Below are 19,207 nucleotides of genomic sequence, written 5' to 3'. Positions count from 1 at the left end.
CCCGCGCTTCCAATGCCCGATCTTCTCGGCGCACAGGGATTCGTTCGAGTCGCTGCTGATGAAGCACACATCCAGCTCAACGGCGCCTACCGGGGCCTCACCACGCTGGTCCTCCTCCACAAGCACCACGCCGTCGACGCCGCCAAGGTCGTCGATTGGATCCTGCCTATTTTCTGCCGTTGGATGTTGTCAATCGGATTTTCTTCGAGATGTGCAGCACCACGGGCATTCCTCCTCATTGTTCCTCCCCTTCCAGGATGTCCTGCTCCTGATGGGCGCCGGCAAGAGCACCGAGCTCAAGTAAGACAACAGACGTGTCGAAGAACATGTTTATTTTTCAAAAAAAAATCTAATGCCTTTATTCAATGACTGGATAAATAAAAATTTCACATACGTGAGCACTGGAACCAATGCTGTTCTGACTTCTGCAGTACCCTTATGCTATAGCAGATGCCATAATTTTTTTTCTCTTTTAACGAACGAAGCCAAAAGAATTCATCTCTAGCTACTCTTGTGATGGCCAGCATCAACCCATCATTTTTTTTGAACGGACGGCAAGAGATTCGCTGAATTTTTATTAGAAGAGAAAAAAACGAGAGAGCGAATAGCCCCCTAAACAAAACAACAACCAACAACCAAAAAAAGAAAACAGACCGTGGTGCTCCGTCCAACAACTCTCTGCACCAAAAACACACTAAATCCCTAGGGGCAAACAACCAAATAACAAACAACTAGCCAGGAGTGTTGGTAAAAAAAAAAAAGAGGCTAAACTGAACTGCCGGGGCCCGGGGGCATCAACCCATCATCGGTACGCCGCTTTCGACGTGGCAGCTAAAGCTCGGCCTGCTGCTTCTTGGATCCTGCCTGCCGGGTTCGTTCCCCGCAAGCTCCATCAGGGCATTTGTTATTGCCTCGTCCACCTCACGCGTGGAGACCTTCATGTACAAGATACACCGAAATTAGCAGTCGGACGGTGACAGAATCACAGAAAAGACTATATTAAAGGGAGCCTTCAATTGGCGACGTATACGAATAAAAGAATAGCCTTGTTTCGAGTTATTATAATATAATTTTTTTGAGAACATTAGTCGATCGACACCGGACATCCGCGCTGCTTTGAATTGCACCGCGCCAACAAGAAATTTAAACAATTTACTGTGAGTTGATGCACGGTTTCGAGGAAGTTTGTTTGTTTTTGAAATGGCCTTGAAAAGTTGGAAAGGAATAGTACAAATCATATCGCCCCCGAGTAGTTCATCAAATTTTGTGTGCGCTGCTCAACGGTAAACGGGTGCTTTGACTTGGCGTGGGATTGGAGTTGAACATTTCTTGGTTCAGAGTAAGTTGACGTGAAGGTTGACCTATTAGGGGAAATATGTCACGCAACGCAACGGGTATTTTTTTTAAAGGAGATTAGACATATACTTGACATCCAACATAGGGTTTGCTTGGCATGGCTCTAACTCCACCTGGAGCAGCTCCACTCCAAAACTCTAGCCGGAGCTAGCTCTGGGTGGAGTTGGAGCTGGCTGGATGGAGTGTTTGGCATTGAGGATACCCCTGGCTCCAGAAAAGAGAGTTTTGAGAGTCGATTGTCGTTTTTACCCTTGGTTTGTGGGACCCACATGTCATACTCTTTTTAGCCTCTCTTCTTTCTCTTATGGTGAGCCAGGCCTCCTCTGTTTCTCCCATCCCCCCTTCGCGGTCGCGGTCATGGCCGAGGGCCTCGGCAGGCCGGTGGCCGCCATGGCGCGGTAGCACACGGGGGCGAGGAGGCCTCGAGGGGCATACCTGAGACCCTCCTTCGCGTGAGTTCATGGCAGACCCGAGCAGCTCCGGCAGGCGGAGGAAGTGGGGATCGAAGACAGGGGGCACGGCGAGCCTGCTGACGAGCATGGCTGGCAATGACCCCATGGCGGCGGCCGTGGACGCGAGCACGAGTGCGGGCCGCAGCGCCGGGAGGATGGGCGGCGCGGGCCGAGGAGGTCGCATGCTGGGCCGTGAAGGAAGAGATCTGCGGTGGCGGCGAGATGGGGGGAGGGAAGGGAGGGGTGGCGCGGCCATGGAGGAACGAAGGGGCTACCGGTGGCGGTGGCGGCGAGATCCAGTGAGGAGAGGGCGGGGTGGCGCAGCCCGAGAGCAGGGGGCCGGCGGCGGTAGGGGCGGCGTGGAGGAACGGGCGAGGAGGTGCGGGGTGGTGTGGGTCGAGGAAGAAGAAAAAGAAAGAACGAATCGTTTTTCATCGTAACCGGTGGCAGTGGTGGGTAATTTCATCACAACTCCACATCTAGGTCTACAATAGATATTTCTAGAGCTGTAAAAGAGGTGCTCCAAAACTCTAACAAAATAATGAACTACAGCTCCATTGTCCATTGTTTTGCAGCTCCATGGAGTTTTGAAATTGGCTTGTTTGGCAAAAAAAATTATTTGGAGCTGCTGGAGTTCATCTCCAGAGTCATGCCAAACAGGCGCATAGTACGTACTCATCCTGGCCCTCCACTACGGCGTTCATCCACATCCCGCGGGCGGCGGCGTGGAAGCACGACCAGATCGCCGTCACCCGTAGCTCCTCCATGGCCTTGAGGCGCCGGAACACCGTCTCGAACGCGTCAAGTCGTCAACAGCCGCCGCATGGTCCTCGCACTCGGCTCGCACCTTCACCACCGTGTCTCCGCCGGCGGCATTCCTCACTGTTCCTCCCTTCCAGTTCCAGGACCAGGAGGGCTATCACCACGAGATGTGCATAAGCATCTCGAAGAGCTCACTCCGGCGGATGCCGCCGTCGCGCTTTGGCTTCTGTACTCCCTCTTTCCCCCAAGCGAGCGTGACTCGAGCTCTGCTCTCGTCGGCCCCTGCCTTCACGCCGCCGCAGTCCCGGGAGGACGAGGAGATCGACGCTGGGATCGTCTGCTTGGGGAAGCTGATCCGCGAGATCCTCCGCTCCGGCAATTCCTGCTCCGCCGAAGTCACCGGCCAGGCGGCGAGCTCGCGGCCAGCCATTTCACCGGAGGGAGGACATTTGCAAAAAGCTCCCTGATTCGAATCCCGATTAATAAATAATAATCGCGATCCGAATATATACAGAAGGAATCCTAATATTTACAAAAACCTCCTAATTTAGATCGCGATTGACAATCACATTCCGAATATTTGTAAACCCCTGTGTAGCGCGCGTACCTGGCCCTCAACTCCGACGTTCATCCACATCCCGCCGGTGCAGAAGCACGACCGGATCGCCGTCACCCGCAGCGCCCCCATGGCCTTGAGGCGCCGGAGCACCGTCTCGAACGCGTCGACCGCCGCCGCGCGATCCTCGCTCTCGGCTCGCACCTTCACCACCATGTCCCCGCCGGCGGCGTTCCTCGCTGCTCCGGCTCCACTAGAGCGCGCGCGGCTGCTGGCAGCCCGCTCCAGCAGCTCCTGGTTCCTCGCGCGGAGCCACCCCCTCCGCCCCTCGAGCTCCCTGATGTAGCCCACCGCCGCGCCGACGATGTCGTTCTTGCCACCCTGCGTGCGCACAGGTTAAGGTTACAAGCTAAGCCGAGAAGTCGCTGGCTGGTACGCGATGCGTGCGCATGGCTAGCTTGTGACTCACTTTGGACGACGCGCCGGGGGGCAGGAGCGCGTGGAGGTCGGCGAAGCCCTGGCTGAGGCGCTCCCGCCGCAGCCGCTCGCGCATGATGTGCCGGAACCGCGAGCTGCTGCGCGGCGGCGGCGGCGGCGGCGGCGGCACAACGGCAGCCTCGTCGTCCGCGGGCGCCGAGTGCGCAGCTCCGGCCGCGGCGTCGTCACGACGAGCAATGCGTCGCAGGTAGTAACCGAACATCCTCCGGTGCACGTTCTCTCCGCCGCCGGAGTTGCTATGCCGCCCGCGCTCGCGGCCCATCATCATCAGGCGCGACTCCAGCAACGTCGGCCGCCGCTGGTACGCCTCGAACGCGCTGCCCGCGGGCGGCTCCGGCGGGAGGACCAGGCCGAGGCTCATCAGGTAGTCCTCGTCGGCGCCGTCTTGGCCCAAGTAGAAGAACGGATCCGCCATGGCCGCAGGCGCGCTGGCGTGCCGCTCTGATAGTCTGATGTCCCGGTCCTTGGCGCCGCGCGCACCCGCGCGCTTATATACGTATCGAGCCACGCGCGCGGCGGCAGAAGGTTCCACTTCCACCACCAAGCTAAGTCAAATTGGCGCGGCTTGTGTAGTCTGACCGGTCGCCAGGCGACGCGCCCGGGCACGTTGAAAACGCTCCGCGTTTGCCACCAGTAGTACGTGTTTAAAGCCGCACGGAGGACTGCTGCCTACTGGCAGTTCTTCTACAGTACGGGTATTGATAATGAGGTACAGTACTGTACTAATAACACGTTTTATCAATTTGCAAATAAAGCGAATCCCGCGTATGTGTTACCGCGCACGGTAAAAGGCGGTAAATGAGAACCAGCGTGCCGCCTGCGAGCGTCTTTGTCGCCGAAGCCGTGTGCGTGTATGTACGTGTGTGCGCGCAGCAGGATTAAATATATATATATCTATACATATAGATCTTCCGCGCGATGATCGGTCGCTAGTCGCTACCGGTGGTCGAAATAAACTACACGCGTGTCGTTCCACTTGCTTTCGCCGGCCCCGTCTCGTTCTCACGTGCGTCGTCGTCGTCCAGCTTGGTGGAATGGTGATGCAAGCTCCATAGAGTGATCGTCGAGTAGAGCACACGGCTCACCAAAACAACGTAGTGGATTTGTTGATGGGCAAATTAGTCAGACTACAATGCTTGGTGAAACCAAAGTTCTGGGTTTCCAAAAACCAGTTTGTCAATGCAAGTTTTGATGCGTTGAACCCAGAGTTAAATTTTGACACAATTAGTAAGAGTTTCGATTTCAATGGGCACATTATACGTACAAAAGGCTAATCCCAATTGAGGATATCCAAATGATCACAATGCAAGTACATTTTGCTTTTCATCCTCAAGCCACAAGCCATAATCCCTCCCAACAGTGTTATACTTTCTTGATACCAATAACGCTATTATTGGAATGAGCCTTCTCTGCACTGTTGTAGAGGGACTCGTCCCGCTGACACGTGTATCCTGGTGTGGTCGGGTCTGCATGTCAGTGGGAGCGAGTCCCCCTGCCGTACACAGAGGAACCATTTACCAGATTATTGAAGGTGTCTAAGCTAGCGTGCGGACCATCGGAAAATCTAAGAATATCCCTTCTGAATGATCGTTTGTTGGTTGTAGTACTGAAAATTGAAACTCCTATTCTATACAGATTCGCCAAGAGGTGCATTTTTATGGACTGCAAGTTCAATGCAATTTTTTTGCATCAATAGTAGTTAAAATAGCATATTTAAGCTTGGTATGTCAAATTGAACAGCACCAGTACTTTGACTCATACTCCCGCTGAAGGATATGAATATAGCAACTGTGGAGTTCAAACACTTTGGCCAATCTCCAAATCCAAAAACAACCCGCCAGCCGGCCCCAAGTTCTGCTAACATCTCCCTGATTAAAATTAAAGTTCCTAACCAGCAGGGACCACCCGACACGACGGGTCCAGTTGGCTCATGCCGATTGGCCGCGAGCGGATAGGCCATGGGTGTGCAAGGATAGCCAAGCCCGTGCCTCACCCAATCCCAGCGGCGGCCGGCGATTTGCAGCCACATCGGCTCGCGATAATTTCGTGTATACCGCCTTAAAAGGAAAACGCCGGCGACTAGCGCACGCGAGCCACGATCCACCACCGCACACTCTCCAGCACCCGGCGGAGCAAGCGGCCAGCGAGAGATCCAGAGGCAGCAGCAATGGCCACCGTCAGCGCCGCCGCGGCGACCACCGTCGTTGCCCGCGCCGCCCTAGGTACGGTTTGGTTGGTCGGTCGTCGGTCATCTTTGTCCTCTCACGCTTGCATCCGCGCATCGTGCAAGCTAGCTCATCACGGTCGCTGTCCGCAGGGCTGCCGCAGCTGAGGGCGAGGAGCGAGAGGGTGCGGTGCGGCTACTCGAGGGACGCCAGGAGCGCGGCGGCCGCCGTGAGCGCGAGGGGCGCCGGCGCGTCGCTGCTGGCCGCGGCAGGCGCGGTGACCGCGTCGGCGGGGCCGGCGCTGGCGCTCGTGGACGAGAGGATGTCGACGGAGGGCACCGGGCTGAGCCTGGGGCTCAGCAACAACCTGCTGGGGTGGATCCTCCTGGGGGTCTTCGGCCTCATCTGGTCGCTCTACACCGTCTACACCTCCGACCTCGACGAGGACGAGGAGTCCGGCGGCCTCTCGCTCTAGATAATATCATGTCCGTCCTCTGCTCCTGTTACTACCGATCCGGATGTAAACATGGCGGTGGTCATCGGTGTAATGTCAGACTTGGCTATTTAATTTGTATCTAAGCTTCGCTTTTGCGTTGGATCATGAAGTGATGATATGTTGATCCGTGGAGATTACGCGTGTACTGCAACTTCGCGAGAGAAAAAATCCCTATAGTGTTCTGCGTAAGTTTGAGCTTTCAGTAGAGCTCTTGCTGTTTAGAGGCGAAGAATCTCTTTGCAAGCTCCTGATCAACCTGGGCCAAACATTCATCTCCCTCTCCCTCTACGGCCACGCTCTTCTTCGTCGACGCAATGACACAACCCACTTCCTCCACGGTGGCGCCTCATTCCCACTGGCCAGTACACCGCCGTGGCCTACACCAAGTCTTCAGTACATGTCCTCCACACATATTAACAGCATGCTAACTTCAGCTCCTCGATTTCTAGTCTAAAACCAAGGAAAGCGGCATCTACTTTTCTATTTATAGTGTTTATATGACATAGCAAGTGTATGAAACTAACTGGCAGTGCTCGGTTGGAATTGCCGTAATAATCTGTTCTTCAATAAAGCCCATCATGTATGCACTTTCTGTTCATATACTTCTATTATACAAAAAAATTTACATTTGTTATTGATCAAGAGAACCTATGCAACCAATACACAAAAGAGAACAAATTGGTGAATGCTCACCGTATTTTTTTTTTTGAAAAAGGTGAATGCTCACCCTAGGTTATCATACTATAGAAAAAACATATCTGAAAGTAAATATCGATTCCGTAGGTTGCAGGTCACCGTCCCGGACGCAACAACGACCTCACCAGCTCATCTCAACTAGTTAAGGGGCCAGGTACTGACGCATCGACCACGCTCAATATGCTTGCTTACTAACTTGTTCTGCGTTGGGCGAGCTTTGACCCTGAAGGCTCCGCAGTAAGTGACAAAAATCTGTTCCCTATGTGAACTTAATTAAGGTCAGCTGATATCTTCATTCGACTTCAAATTCTGAGCAATAGCTTCATCTTCCGACTGTTTGGAAGAGCTCTCGGTGTCCTCGGTAAGTTCTTCAGTGTTCACTCCGAGTGAGCCGTCAGTATTATCATGGCTTAGGGTTATAGAATCAGAATCAGAAGTTACCACAATATCTGCATGATCTCCAGTTCCAGACCACCTCCCCAAAGCCTCATCCTGTTGACTTGCAACTGGATGAGAGATCAGTATAATATTACTTGATTGGGCTTGGATGCTAGATTCTACTGCAGATTCACCATGATGCTCATGACTTTCAGAAGTCTGCTCTATAACGTTACCCTCTTCATCAGAATACGATATCCCAAGCTTCTGTGCATGAGTCAATCCTGGACAAACTCCCTAACAAAAAGGATAAGATAAGGTTGAAGAAAAGAAAAATAAAACACAATTTAGTGGAGAAAACATACAAACATAGAAACACACTCTCAATTTTGTGCAGTATTTACAGTATTCGATCTAAGTGATGAAAAATAGGTCCTCTTAGCAGGACTGGCATTCATATAGAACAAAACCAGAAAAAATAGGGCGTTCTTGTTTATATGTAACAAAAAAAACAAATGGCTAGATTGAGACAGAAAAGCTATGAGCTCCTTGCTGTCATATCATATTCATCTCTTCCTAACCCCAACTAATTAATAACTACTAATCATAGAATGCCATATACACCAGATTCAGGCAGAAAACTACATACTCATATTAGTCTCTTCGTAACTCCAACTAATTAATAATTGCTAAATGTAGGATGCCATATATACCGTTCTATACTTTTATGTCCCATGGAACCCATCACTAGACTCTTTAAACAGCTTAAACTTTACACAATACAATCCACTATAGTCCCATTCCTATCAACAACGCTTAGATGGCACTGACCAAATAAAAATTGTTTATCAGGAACACATCAGAATTACCTTGATGTAACCTCTTGTTGCAAACATGTTGGATGCTGAATAGTGACTGGAAGGGGTTTGGATATCATCTAACTGCGTATAGTTTGCTTTTTTATGCTTAGTAGAACTAGCACTTGTACCATATCCACGGTCTGCACTGCCATTACAGAATGCTCCAAGATACGAACAATGCTCATCTGCCAAGGCTATCTCAGGAGTAACAGGTAGCAAATGACCTTCTGTACTAAATATGTACCTGTTGAGCCAATTATACACTTAGTATGAATGCTAAGTCTGAATAAACAATTGAACTTACTGAATCCATTGTATCATACATTCATACTTACTTATATGGTCCATTTTCAACAATGTTGTCAGGGCCAACAGCTAAATCAAAAAGAAGCCAGAGATATTTGACCTGGAATGAGCTCGTAGTTAGATTTCAGCAGAAGAGGACAGAACTTAAAATGGAAACATCAAGGACATTTTTCATGGTAATCATATAAAAAAGCTCAGGCCTGGGGGAAGGAGATCACCCCCGGGTATTACAAGCAGAAGAATTTTCTCGCTGCAGGACCAAGAAAACACTGCGAAGGCCCAACACACACAAGGATATCTGCCCGGGTGCAGCCAAGGACACGCTTGCAGGCCACATATATCTCTGAAACCAAAGACACTGGAACAGCAGCGGCAAGGGGTGTTTTTACCCAGCCTTAAATTTGTTCCTGTGGGAATCAAACCCAGGCTGCTGTGGTGCCACTAAAGCACTATAACCACTAGGCTGCAGGCCTGTTGACTCATGATAATTGTATATTTATGCAGTTCACCATAAAACGGCAAAAGTAGGTCTATGCTACAATATGTACACCTAGATATATTTTTGTACTAAATGGAGCTTAGTAATAACTTAAATTGTCATCTGACGTCTTCGTGCAAAATGCTAAGGCTAATACAACTGCCGTTCTGTTAAAATATAATCTAATTGATCCTGAGTTCCTCAATGGATGTTCCATACCAGCATCATATCAGCGAAGGAAAATTTAGCAGCAGCATTTTCTGTAGAGATGCTCACCGTTTCTGCAAGGAAGAAACTCTCCATGTGATCATCCTGCTTGTGGGTTTCCACATCTGATATATGGCAGTAGCCACAAGGGCATCTAGCACCATATTGAAGGCTTACTAATATGTCCCTTCCAACATCAATGTATCTGCAATAATATAAAGATAAAACATTAAAGCTAGGCCATATTATTGAATGAAATTAGTATCAAATCCCGATTTGACAGTCAAAAGTGTTGGATCTTGCAACCTTTTCATAATAATGAATCGATATTTTGGGTCTCTAGGTGAAAATCAAATGGATCAGACACCAATACTACTAAACCAATCACACAAGGAGTTTTCAGTTTACAAGAATTGACTGAAGCAATTGCCACATGAACTGGCAATGCAAGTGCTGTGACATTAATCAACATTGTCTAGATTGGACATGACTTTCGACACAACCACATAGCAGACTTACCTTGGGTAAGCACAATTGCAGGACTACCTTGGTTTTGTACTTAGTACAAGTAGGATATATCATATAAGTAGACAATGACAGATTAAATTTGTCATCGAATGGTTTAGGCAAACTTGACCAGGTTCAAAGAAACAACCCAAACAAAATATATAAAAATGGTGAATCTTGCACTGACATTGATATTGTGGACATTGGGTTGAATGTATAACAAATGTGATGATTATGTGCACTTTATCCCCTTCCTGTTACTGCTTGGTCTTTGAGAAAATTACGCCAGAGGTCCCCAAGCATCAGTCACAGCACTCCAAAAGCAACTCTACTTTTCTTTTTATCAAAAAGGGCAATTGCAACTAAAACAATGAATTGCTTATACAACAGAATAAATTATATCTTCACCTTGTAAAGAAAGACACACCTATAATCTCTGGTAGCCTTGAACAACCAATATGTGCTTTCAATCAACTCTGGCCGTAGCGGGTAGCTGCGTTGTCCATTCTATGAAACATTGGAAACAGCAAAGTCAGTGCAAGTATATATAAGTCAGTCTTTTGCTCTTTAACTTTAGTGCCCCCAGCTATCATAGGCCAACAAGAAACAAATCAACCCCTCAAGGAATTCATGCAATTTTGCTACAACCCTTTTCTGTATTTAGGTATAACATGAGAGTTTGAGGTTGATAGCTCAAAGTTCAAAAGTGAGTGATGAATCTTGCCTCAAGGTTGAACAAAATTTATTTCATTACCTGGACAGTCGATGTAGCAAGATTAAAACCTTCAGGGGTAAAACCATACTTTTTCCAAACGCTGAAGAAGGCATCATGTGTTCGAATAGCAGGATCAACATCTCCGGCTAAAACCTTAAATCTAAGCAGCATAAGCAATTGTCTAGAGTATGTGCAACAGAGCCACAACAAATATTTCTAAAATATAAGTAACCCAAACCTGAAGTCCTGGCCAGAATGCCTGCAGGCTATTGAATAATGGCCAAACAGTAGCACCAGAATTCATATTGACCTCCACATACCTGGGATGGAATTTTCAAATATTGGTTTGAAAAAAAAAATTGAAAGGGGAGTACCCAAAACATCTGAACTAACATGCAGACCTGAACTATCTGATAATCACCAAGGACTAAACAAACATAATCACAAATATGTACCTACAAGTTTTTGTGCTAGAGATACTAAATACTCCCAGTTTTCAAAATGTAACGTGTTGTTTGACCACCGCGGTCTTCAAAGCCATGCTTTGACCATTATTGTATTTTATATTACATTGCTCATGACCACAAGATTCATATATCATATAATAAAGTACTTTCAAATGTGAATCCAACAGTACCAGATTTTTATTGCATAATTTTTAAATGTTTAGTCAAGGATTAAAGAACTTTGAAATTAATTCGATTCCTATCATCTTGCTCATGAGTCATGAGTAACTAGGATTGCTTTCTAACTTCTAAATAAGGAAAGGTTAACTGTAATGAATAGGAACTAGGATTTTTACCAAGGATCATGATGGAGATGGTGCATGGCAGCCTTGTAAGCCTCCTGAAATATATACAGGTACTCTTCATCTCCAAACAATAAATATGCCTGTTCAGTGTTGACAAACAAAGTTAAATGTTAAAGTGCATGATAGTGGAAGAAAAGGAAGAATGAACCAGCTAGTTGATGAGACTAGTTTTGTCCATCCACTAGCAAAGTATAAGAATATAGATTAATGACAACTTCGACAATCTACTCTGGGAATCGTTGAGAGTAGATTTTGTTGGGGTCCTTAAAACTTGCGTGCTATGTTCAACTAACTTAGGAACCTGAGAATCATGCATTCATGCACACTGTGCTTCCTGGAGTCATTTTTTTAGAGTTCCAGGGAAACACCCCAGCCCATCTTCTGCGCTGCATCAGGACCAAAATGGTCCTTACAGTTACAGTTCAGTTTTTGCAGTTAGAACACAAGCACTTCCGCTCACAAATGATTGCCTCCAGGTTTAAGCAAAAACAAAAGAAACTCTCAGGCTCATGAACTTACTTGAGCATACTGCACAAGTTTGAAGAATATTTAGTCTTAACGTATGACATTATCATATAGTCTACCTTGAATACTTTGCATATGTAAAGCTTTTGTTTAAAAAAGAAAGGACAATGTGATTTCAGGTACTGGAATGAATAAATATGAACACCAAGAATAATAAAAGGTCGTAGCCTTCCTTGCCTTTAGAAGATATTCATAGAAAGAATCAATGCTTGTGCCAATTCCAGCATCCTGAAATGAGGAGAACATCATTAGCATGGTAAATCAACTTAAAAAATTAAGCATTGCAGAGAAAAAGCAATTTTTTTTTAAAAATAATATATTTATGTATCATGTAATGACAATGACATTAGTAAAGTTTTTCATGCAATCAGTCAGGAAGAAAATCGGGATTTATTTTATACCATAACAAAATGAACATATCTCAATGGGGTTATCAGTTACATGTCAACTTAATAGACAGAACTAGCAGGTAATTATCTCAACATGACATTTTTTGCTGACAGTATGTTGCATGGCTTTCCAGGTGCAATGAAATACACGAAGTTATTAACAAGAAAATGCTAGCAGTTGCTTTCAAACTATCATTGAGAGGACAAAAGCATACCTTCTGTGTCCATTCACCAGTGAAGACATTTATATGGGCACCAACAAGGTTGAGTTTTGATCTGCGTGACCATATTCCACGGACTGAATTTTTTGTAACTCGCTCAAAAACTGCACCCAGAGAAGTAGCAAGCTTAATTTTTTTTTGGGAAGCTATACGGCGGGGGAGACCCCCACTGTGGTAAGATATATTAAAAATAGAGAAAACTGTACAAGGAAACAGTCCAAAGGGCACCTCAGCGCCCAAAAAAAAAGAAAAGCCATCGGAAGGACTTCTAAGAAACTAGGGGATAGAGCTTTATAGACATCGAATAAAGCTTAAAAATTATGGTATAACAGAATCAAAATCACTGTTCAGAGGCCCAATAACACTTGTCGAGCTAAAGAAATATTATAGATGACGTGTGAGATGAACAGACCAAGAAGCATAACCAGTGTATTATGTTAAGCATGGCAACCTACTTTCAGCTTAAAAGGTTTGTTTGGTATGCATTATTGTGTTCTAAACATCTAAAACAGTGTTCTGAACACAGATATACATTTTATTTAATAATGGCATCATTTAAGTCTACACTGGCACAAAACCGTGGCTAATTAGCAGTCAGCATGAACTATTCAAATAGGACAATCAAAAAGCATACCACTCAGGGTTAGGGGATGCTTGAAGAGTTTGCATAAAATATACCCTACATTCTTACTGGCCAACATAATAAACCACCAAAACAGAAATTAGTCCTAGATTCCTTGTACAAGGTAGACATCACAGCCATGTAGAAAATGTGCAATATAATATATCAGTGCACTCATCAAAACAGAGCACAATTATATCACACTTACCAGTATTATTAGTTAAGCGACTCAATATGCCAAATTCCAGTGTCAAAGTGCCACCACCAGCAGTTGATGTTATCTGGAGTAACATACAGAGTGTCAGTCTGTCAGCAGTGAAATTCAAGACTGTTTATGTCCATTTGAGGACAAATGGAAAACTAGGCAAGGTTGGCAGGCTGGTACTTGTTACGAAAAAAATGAACGGAAATTAAACTGTAAGATAGATGTTTCAAAATCAGGTTGTATGTCCTTATAGTGGTGTCAGCACTTAGTATGCCTGGCGCAGTGGTTGTCTCTCTCCACTAAGCCTCATTGCAAAATAACCAAGATACGGCTGCCTAGAAATTCCCTTACCCAGCTACTCCCTTCATGTTCTTTTAGTGGTTCCAAAATCAATATTCAAGGTTCAACAGAATTAATAGGTGTGCTGAACTGTTTCTGTTTGCCAAGCTCTACAACCAACAAAACGGAGAAAGAAAGAAACTTGCCTTGCTTTCATTTTCATCAACTCCATACTTTAAATTAATAGATCCAAATGGAATACCTGTGAAGGAAACAACACTAGTCAAGAAAGATATAGGAACTTAAGAAGACAACATGATGTCAAAAAGGTAAAAAGGTATTTCGTTCAAGTTATTTGGAATATTTCCCAGATAAACCATGTCTCCAACAATTGCATTCATTGAAGCAGTGAAGTAACAACCAGATTAACAACAGAGAATATAAAATAACCATATAACTATTTGGCACCATTTTTCAGTCTGCAAACTTGGCAGAGACCAATTAATATGATGATCCCGAAGTTCTTTCCATCACTAAGCAATGTTCACCATATATTTCTGTATTAAAAATTATAAAGGAGCTAACGGTGTTGTGTATGAGCTTTAGTGTGTATTGCCATGATGGAAAAGGGTTAAATTAAGTGACAATCCCCAACCAGTGGAAATGGTCCTTCTATAACAAAAATCATTAAAAAAAATAGAACATCAAATGTCTGATTCCACTCATTCCATGAAGATTATAATAATAGAAAAGGTAATGAACCTGTAGGAGTGTCAAATGCGGGCAACAACCTCTGAGCTAAGTCAGCCGCTAAATGAAGTAGCTGATCATCATAAGATTGGATTCTCATACCCTGTCATGAGCAGCAACAATAAGTATTGGACCACCTGAACCATAACAAACTTCAAAAATCTATCTGGCCAAGAAGCATTCTTAATACAAAGGAACATTTAATCTGGATTGAAAACAAGAAGAAACAGTCCTAAGAAGCAATATTCCCAATAAAATAGGTAAGGTAGACCACAGTCACTAGGATAACATATCTTGACATATCAATATCACTGAGCAAAAGTTCAGTTGGTGAGCCTCCAGTTGAGAGGCTGCCCACCTGGCTATGAACCCAGGTGCTTCCAAATCATGTGAGTACCTCTCTAAAGGGTACAGAACTCCCTTCTCTTAAGGCAAAGCCAGGGCGACAAGTTCTACACATGGTCATTTCTTTTTATATATCATCTTCTTACATTAGCTTCAGTTTTGCTCACAACTTCAGTAATGCTTTAATATCATACTACAGTATTTAGTTCGCATCACGCAGCAGTACTAGTATCAATAACACATTTCCATACTTAGTTCATATCAATATAAATCTCATGTCGTGTCATACAAAAAAAAATGATGTTCATGATCATGAGTAATGCAAGATTAAGGGCAAAGGAAAAAAAATATAAAGGATAAAACAGACATACAGTGGCATAATCACTGGCAATCAGGTGAGCTGATAACAGACCCCCAAGGATACGTATGTTGGTTTCAAAAACAGAGACGGTTTTATTCTGCATACACGGCGAGAAAACATGATTATTCAAACAGCATATACTGTAAACAAAAAACTGGTGTTAATAGGTTATAGGTTGCTAAATGTTGTAGCCAAAAGCTAGCATTATGTCCTATATACTTGACATTTAAACAAGTGAAACAGCTACATTGCATAGAAGTAGAAATACCATAAACGATGGAATATTTAAACAAATATTAAAGTACGCTTGGTACTAGAAGTTTCAAAACAGAAGGAAAAACACATGAAAATTGGAGTTAACAAAACAATCTTGAAAATAATGGATGCCATGGTACTACCTAATTTGTTAACACATACAGAGCAATTTTATATAAGTTCATTAGCCGCCAGAGTATCTTGCAAGAATACCATTTGGTAACTAGTGAAGAGCTTCCGAAAAGAAAATTTAACATTGCAACAGATGTAATCATCATGACTCGCCTAAGTAAGTTACAAGTAAATTCTTTCAGAAATGTGCACTATTATGCTACTGTGTTCTAAATTGCCAAATATAGCTCTTTAGAGCAAGCCAGCCCAATTTAGCATTTCGTTAATCCAACAGTCTGTGAGTTCTTAAATGCAAGGATATGAACCATCAAATCTATAGGCTTAGGCTATAGTTTTCCTTGAGCATCTATAGGAGATAGTGAAAATGACCTGAAGTACTTTCTATCAAATGAGAGAATTAAGGTAGTATTTGGCTAAAAATCGCAACAATAGAGTAACTGCAGTTGCAAAGGTCTTAATACGGGACCTGTTATTTATGACATGCCCGTTATTTTTTTGTATCTTTAGGTGACCGTTGGATCTAGATTGGACATACAACATTCATCTTCAACCTCCGGTCTCCGGCTGCTTCAGCTACCGCGAGACGAGCTGCGATGTTCACCCCCGCCTCCCACTGACCTCCCAACCACCGCGTCTGGCACCTTTGCCCCCGCCGCACTAACCTTCCTCAGCCTTGAGCCCCCACCTGGTCCCTGACCCATCACCACTCCTCCACTGCCGACGGCCAGCATTGCCACCAGCCACCTCTCCCTCCACCTCAGCAACCACCACCTCCGCCTGGCCTCCCTCCCCCCACCCAATTCCATTTTAAAACCCGGACTGCACCAACGGAGACCCCCCACCCCAACCCTCCGAGCAGACCAGCAACTGTCCGTTGCCTGAAATCTTTTGAAAATTCAGGCAGATGTATTTTAGGAGTTGTGTTTTAATATACACAGATTTTGGAAATTAGGTTTCAATTCACCGTTGTGAATGACATAATTACATCATATGCTCACATAAGTAATGATGTTTTATCAGCTAATCAACAATCTCGCTGCCAATCAGAAACTAGCATGACTGCATTCTTTCTATTTAATGGATGCATAATTTTTAACTTAGCATCTATACTCTTCCAGGTATGCAAACTCAAGAATCAACAAATGAAATAGCAATTACTTCATTATAGTGAATATTCGCTGAGAATCTGTGGCTAGTAAAACCAAATTCATTTAATGGTTCACATGTTTACTTACAATATCAAAGCGGACATTCTTACCAACCCACTCCACAGCAGCACCAAATTTCTCCTTATCACCCAGTAAAGCCAAGGTATCCAAAGAGTCAATCTGTTCAATGAAATAAATGTTCATGAATGATGACAGGTCTATGATGGCGATAGACAGCATGAAATATGCATTAATGACCAATTTCTTAGTTTCTTACTAGAGTAAGTGCATAACCACCAAGGGAGTCTTCACCTTGGCAACTTAAGGGTCGTAGTTCATCGAGTGGGAATGCATACTTCATGTACCCATCAAATGCATGATAGAACATATCTTTCACCTACATGAAAGATACCATTTTTTGAGCCAGTATTTAAGCAAGTAAAACTCCCTATATAGTAGGGCCTCAATAACAAGGCTGGCTTGTTCTCATGCAATCCCGAAGCTCAGAAAGGCATTCTTGTTAGTACGAGTCATCCAAGACAAGATTGCAGATATGATCAGTTGCCAAGTTAACTCGTGCTGTCATAAAAGAGTGGATATGGAAGATTGACGTATAGCCGTATAGGTAATTCCCTGGAGAACTCATCTCAGAGAACTGTACTGGCCTCAGCTGCACTGCGTGGAAATTGAGTTGTAGTTTGGGTTCAACCCAGCCAACTCAGCTTTCAAGCTCCACACAGTATCTCTTCTATGGTTGCCTAACCTTAATTGCTAGGCCAGCCATTGTGACTCAGACATGTCACATCCAGTACTGATACATGGTAACTAGCAGACGTACTCAACTAAACCTGAACTGAAACATGTACAACCTCACACACCTACAGGCATAACCTAACGATCAAGTAGAACCATTCAAGACAATAGGTAAAATCACCAGCTATAAGCATGAGCCGAAGCAAATGTGCACTAACAGAACAACAAAACTGCCATCTTAATCAGCTCAAATCAGGCATTAACAGACCATCAATCTAAGCAAGCTGAACAATCCGCCCAATCACCCACCGAACCACAGAATCAGCTCGCCAAGCAAGCAGACTACCACCTGCTGCGCCCTTAAAATCCAACACCACACTTGTCGCGCCTCAAGCTTCGCGCGGAGCTACGACCTACGGGACTGGCAACGGGTACAGGAGTTAGGAGGGGTGGATCTGAGGGGCGGGCCGTACCTCGTCGCGGAGCCGGCGCGCCTCGGAGGGAGTGACGCCCTCGGCGACGGCAGCGCCGGGGAGAAGAGCGGCGGCAGCGAGGAGGGCGGCTGAGAGGCAGAGCAGCGGGAAGCCTCGTTGCCGCCGCCGCATCGGCTGCATCGTGTTCGAGTCGAGCCTGGGGACGGGCGGGCCCGAGGCGGGAGGAGGGACGTGTGTGAGAAAGAGAGGATAGGGACGCTGTCTTTCTGGAAGACTGGAGCTACGGTACCGAACTACCGATCGAGGTCAGTATGTCAGTACACAAGTACTACTCCACATCGCCTTGCCAAAAAAAAAAAAATACAACTCCACATCTCTCGAGCGACTAGTTCGGCATGCTTTTGAATTTTCTCTTGAAAGAGTTTACTCTTTGGGTCTATCATTTTTAGTTTTTAAGAGAGTATTAGGTAATTATTCTGAACTATGAAATGAACCACCTGCTTTTGATTATCGCGCTACAACGAACATGCTCGATACACCATGGCAAAGTTTTAGAAATATTTACTCCGTTCGTTGTGCTATGGCTGGTAGCTAGTGCTGATTTACTGTGAGAGAAAAGTATTGGTGGCTGCTAGCTAGTACTGATTTGGTGTGAGAGAAAAATACGGCGAACATAGTGAATTTTTTAAAAAAAAGAAAAAAAAGACAAAATAAGGAGATAAGTGGGTTATATTGACCTCATACTCCAAGGCAAAGAATAACAAGTTATCCCAAACGATGAACAATTATTAAGTATTCATTCGATACTAAAATGCTATACATTATGTGCAGTACTTCCTCCGTCCCAAAAAAGAATATAATTCTCACTTCTCGAGGAGTCAAACTATTTCAAATTTGACCGAATTTATACAAAACACTATTAATATTTGTGTTACAACATAAATATTTTTAGATTAATCATATAATAAATTTTTATAACTTTTTGAATAAATTTGATTAAAATTAAAATGGTTTGACTTCTCGAGAAGCGAGATTTATATTTTTTTTGGATGGCGGGAGTACATAGATGATATATTAACTTAGATAACTCTTTAGATCTATGTTTATATGGTTGGAATCCAAAGACTGTCTATTCATAACGCGAGCAACAAAAGGAACGTATCGTAGAAGGAAAAATCTCCTCCCCCACCCGTCTCTCCCTGCTCCGGCGCCGTCACTAATGATCACGCTCTCACCTCTCCTACCACCATCCCTGCTCGGCCGACGGCCACCATCCCTCGCCGCCCAGGCGGGCAACACCCCCGCTGCATTGCCCGACCCACCACAGGGCTAATGCCCCAGGCAACCCTCTACGCCTTGAAATCCGATGATCCCGACCTCAATCCCAACAACCCCAAATCCCGAAGGAATTGTTTGGTTTCAAGGGGCTAAATTTTAATCTATATCACATCAAAGAGAATTTTAATATTTAGAAGTATTAAATAAAAATTAATTATAAAACTAACTGCATAATCCTATGGCTAAACTGCGAGACGAATCTAATGA

General features: G+C 44.9%; 3 protein-coding genes across 6 annotated transcripts; 1 reads left to right on the top strand and 2 right to left on the bottom strand.

Annotated features, from left to right (window-relative positions):
- Nucleotides 1-549: 549 nt before the first annotated feature.
- LOC120708225 (transcription factor BHLH148-like) lies at nucleotides 550-4,069 on the bottom strand. 2 transcript variants are annotated; one of them, XM_039993354.1, is made up of 3 exons: nucleotides 3,596-4,069; nucleotides 3,178-3,507; nucleotides 550-935 (listed from the first exon to the last, which is right to left on the bottom strand). In XM_039993354.1, exons 1-3 carry the CDS (start codon nucleotides 4,037-4,039, stop codon nucleotides 795-797), a joined length of 915 nt encoding a protein of 304 aa, XP_039849288.1. In that variant the 5' UTR covers nucleotides 4,040-4,069; the 3' UTR covers nucleotides 550-794. The 2 variants fall into 2 exon arrangements, with proteins under 2 accessions (XP_039849288.1, XP_039849287.1); XM_039993353.1 differs by lacking the exon at nucleotides 550-935 and adding an exon at nucleotides 2,217-3,033.
- Nucleotides 4,070-5,615: 1,546 nt separating this feature from the next.
- On the top strand, nucleotides 5,616-6,417 carry LOC120708224 (photosystem II reaction center W protein, chloroplastic-like). The gene is made up of 2 exons (XM_039993352.1): nucleotides 5,616-5,846; nucleotides 5,942-6,417. Exons 1-2 carry the CDS (start codon nucleotides 5,792-5,794, stop codon nucleotides 6,262-6,264), a joined length of 378 nt encoding a protein of 125 aa, XP_039849286.1. The 5' UTR covers nucleotides 5,616-5,791; the 3' UTR covers nucleotides 6,265-6,417.
- Nucleotides 6,418-6,815: 398 nt separating this feature from the next.
- On the bottom strand, nucleotides 6,816-17,909 carry LOC120708222 (alpha-mannosidase I MNS4-like). Of its 3 annotated transcripts, XM_039993349.1 has the most exons (17): nucleotides 17,702-17,908; nucleotides 16,753-16,872; nucleotides 16,563-16,655; nucleotides 14,951-15,037; nucleotides 14,247-14,337; nucleotides 13,691-13,746; nucleotides 13,209-13,281; nucleotides 12,373-12,482; nucleotides 11,946-11,996; nucleotides 11,235-11,323; nucleotides 10,671-10,752; nucleotides 10,472-10,585; nucleotides 10,145-10,224; nucleotides 9,280-9,415; nucleotides 8,555-8,625; nucleotides 8,229-8,463; nucleotides 6,816-7,656 (listed from the first exon to the last, which is right to left on the bottom strand). In XM_039993349.1, exons 1-17 carry the CDS (start codon nucleotides 17,840-17,842, stop codon nucleotides 7,261-7,263), a joined length of 2,025 nt encoding a protein of 674 aa, XP_039849283.1. In that variant the 5' UTR covers nucleotides 17,843-17,908; the 3' UTR covers nucleotides 6,816-7,260. The 3 variants fall into 3 exon arrangements, with proteins under 3 accessions (XP_039849283.1, XP_039849284.1, XP_039849285.1); XM_039993350.1 differs by lacking the exon at nucleotides 14,951-15,037 and having other exon boundaries at nucleotides 17,702-17,909; XM_039993351.1 differs by lacking the exon at nucleotides 16,753-16,872.
- Nucleotides 17,910-19,207: the final 1,298 nt, after the last annotated feature.

This window comes from Panicum virgatum, chromosome 5K (genome assembly GCF_016808335.1).
Source record: "Panicum virgatum strain AP13 chromosome 5K, P.virgatum_v5, whole genome shotgun sequence".
Classification (NCBI taxonomy): Eukaryota; Viridiplantae; Streptophyta; class Magnoliopsida; order Poales; family Poaceae; genus Panicum; species Panicum virgatum.
The sequence above is the reverse complement of the archived record's forward strand: the minus strand, read 5'-3'. Positions and strand labels throughout refer to the sequence as shown.

Bases quoted from the DNA above. Each gene is read 5' to 3' on its own strand.
- LOC120708225 (XM_039993353.1), bottom strand. From the start codon at position 4,039: ATGGCGGATCCGTTCTTCTACTTGGGCCAAGACGGCGCCGACGAGGAC. The intron at 3,508-3,595 runs GTGAGTCACAAG...GTGCGCACGCAG, and splicing joins CCCCCGGCGCGTCGTCCAAA to GGTGGCAAGAACGACATCGT. The intron at 3,034-3,177 runs GTACGCGCGCTA...GATTCGAATCAG, and splicing joins ACGTCGGAGTTGAGGGCCAG to GGAGCTTTTTGCAAATGTCC.
- LOC120708224 (XM_039993352.1), top strand. From the start codon at position 5,792: ATGGCCACCGTCAGCGCCGCCGCGGCGACCACCGTCGTTGCCCGCGCC. The intron at 5,847-5,941 runs GTACGGTTTGGT...CGCTGTCCGCAG, and splicing joins CGTTGCCCGCGCCGCCCTAG to GGCTGCCGCAGCTGAGGGCG.
- LOC120708222 (XM_039993349.1), bottom strand. From the start codon at position 17,842: ATGCAGCCGATGCGGCGGCGGCAACGAGGCTTCCCGCTGCTCTGCCTC. The intron at 11,324-11,945 runs GCAAGGAAGGCT...AACACTGAACAG, and splicing joins TCTATGAATATCTTCTAAAG to GCATATTTATTGTTTGGAGA. The intron at 10,225-10,471 runs GTAATGAAATAA...AATGTTTCATAG, and splicing joins TTGCTACATCGACTGTCCAG to AATGGACAACGCAGCTACCC.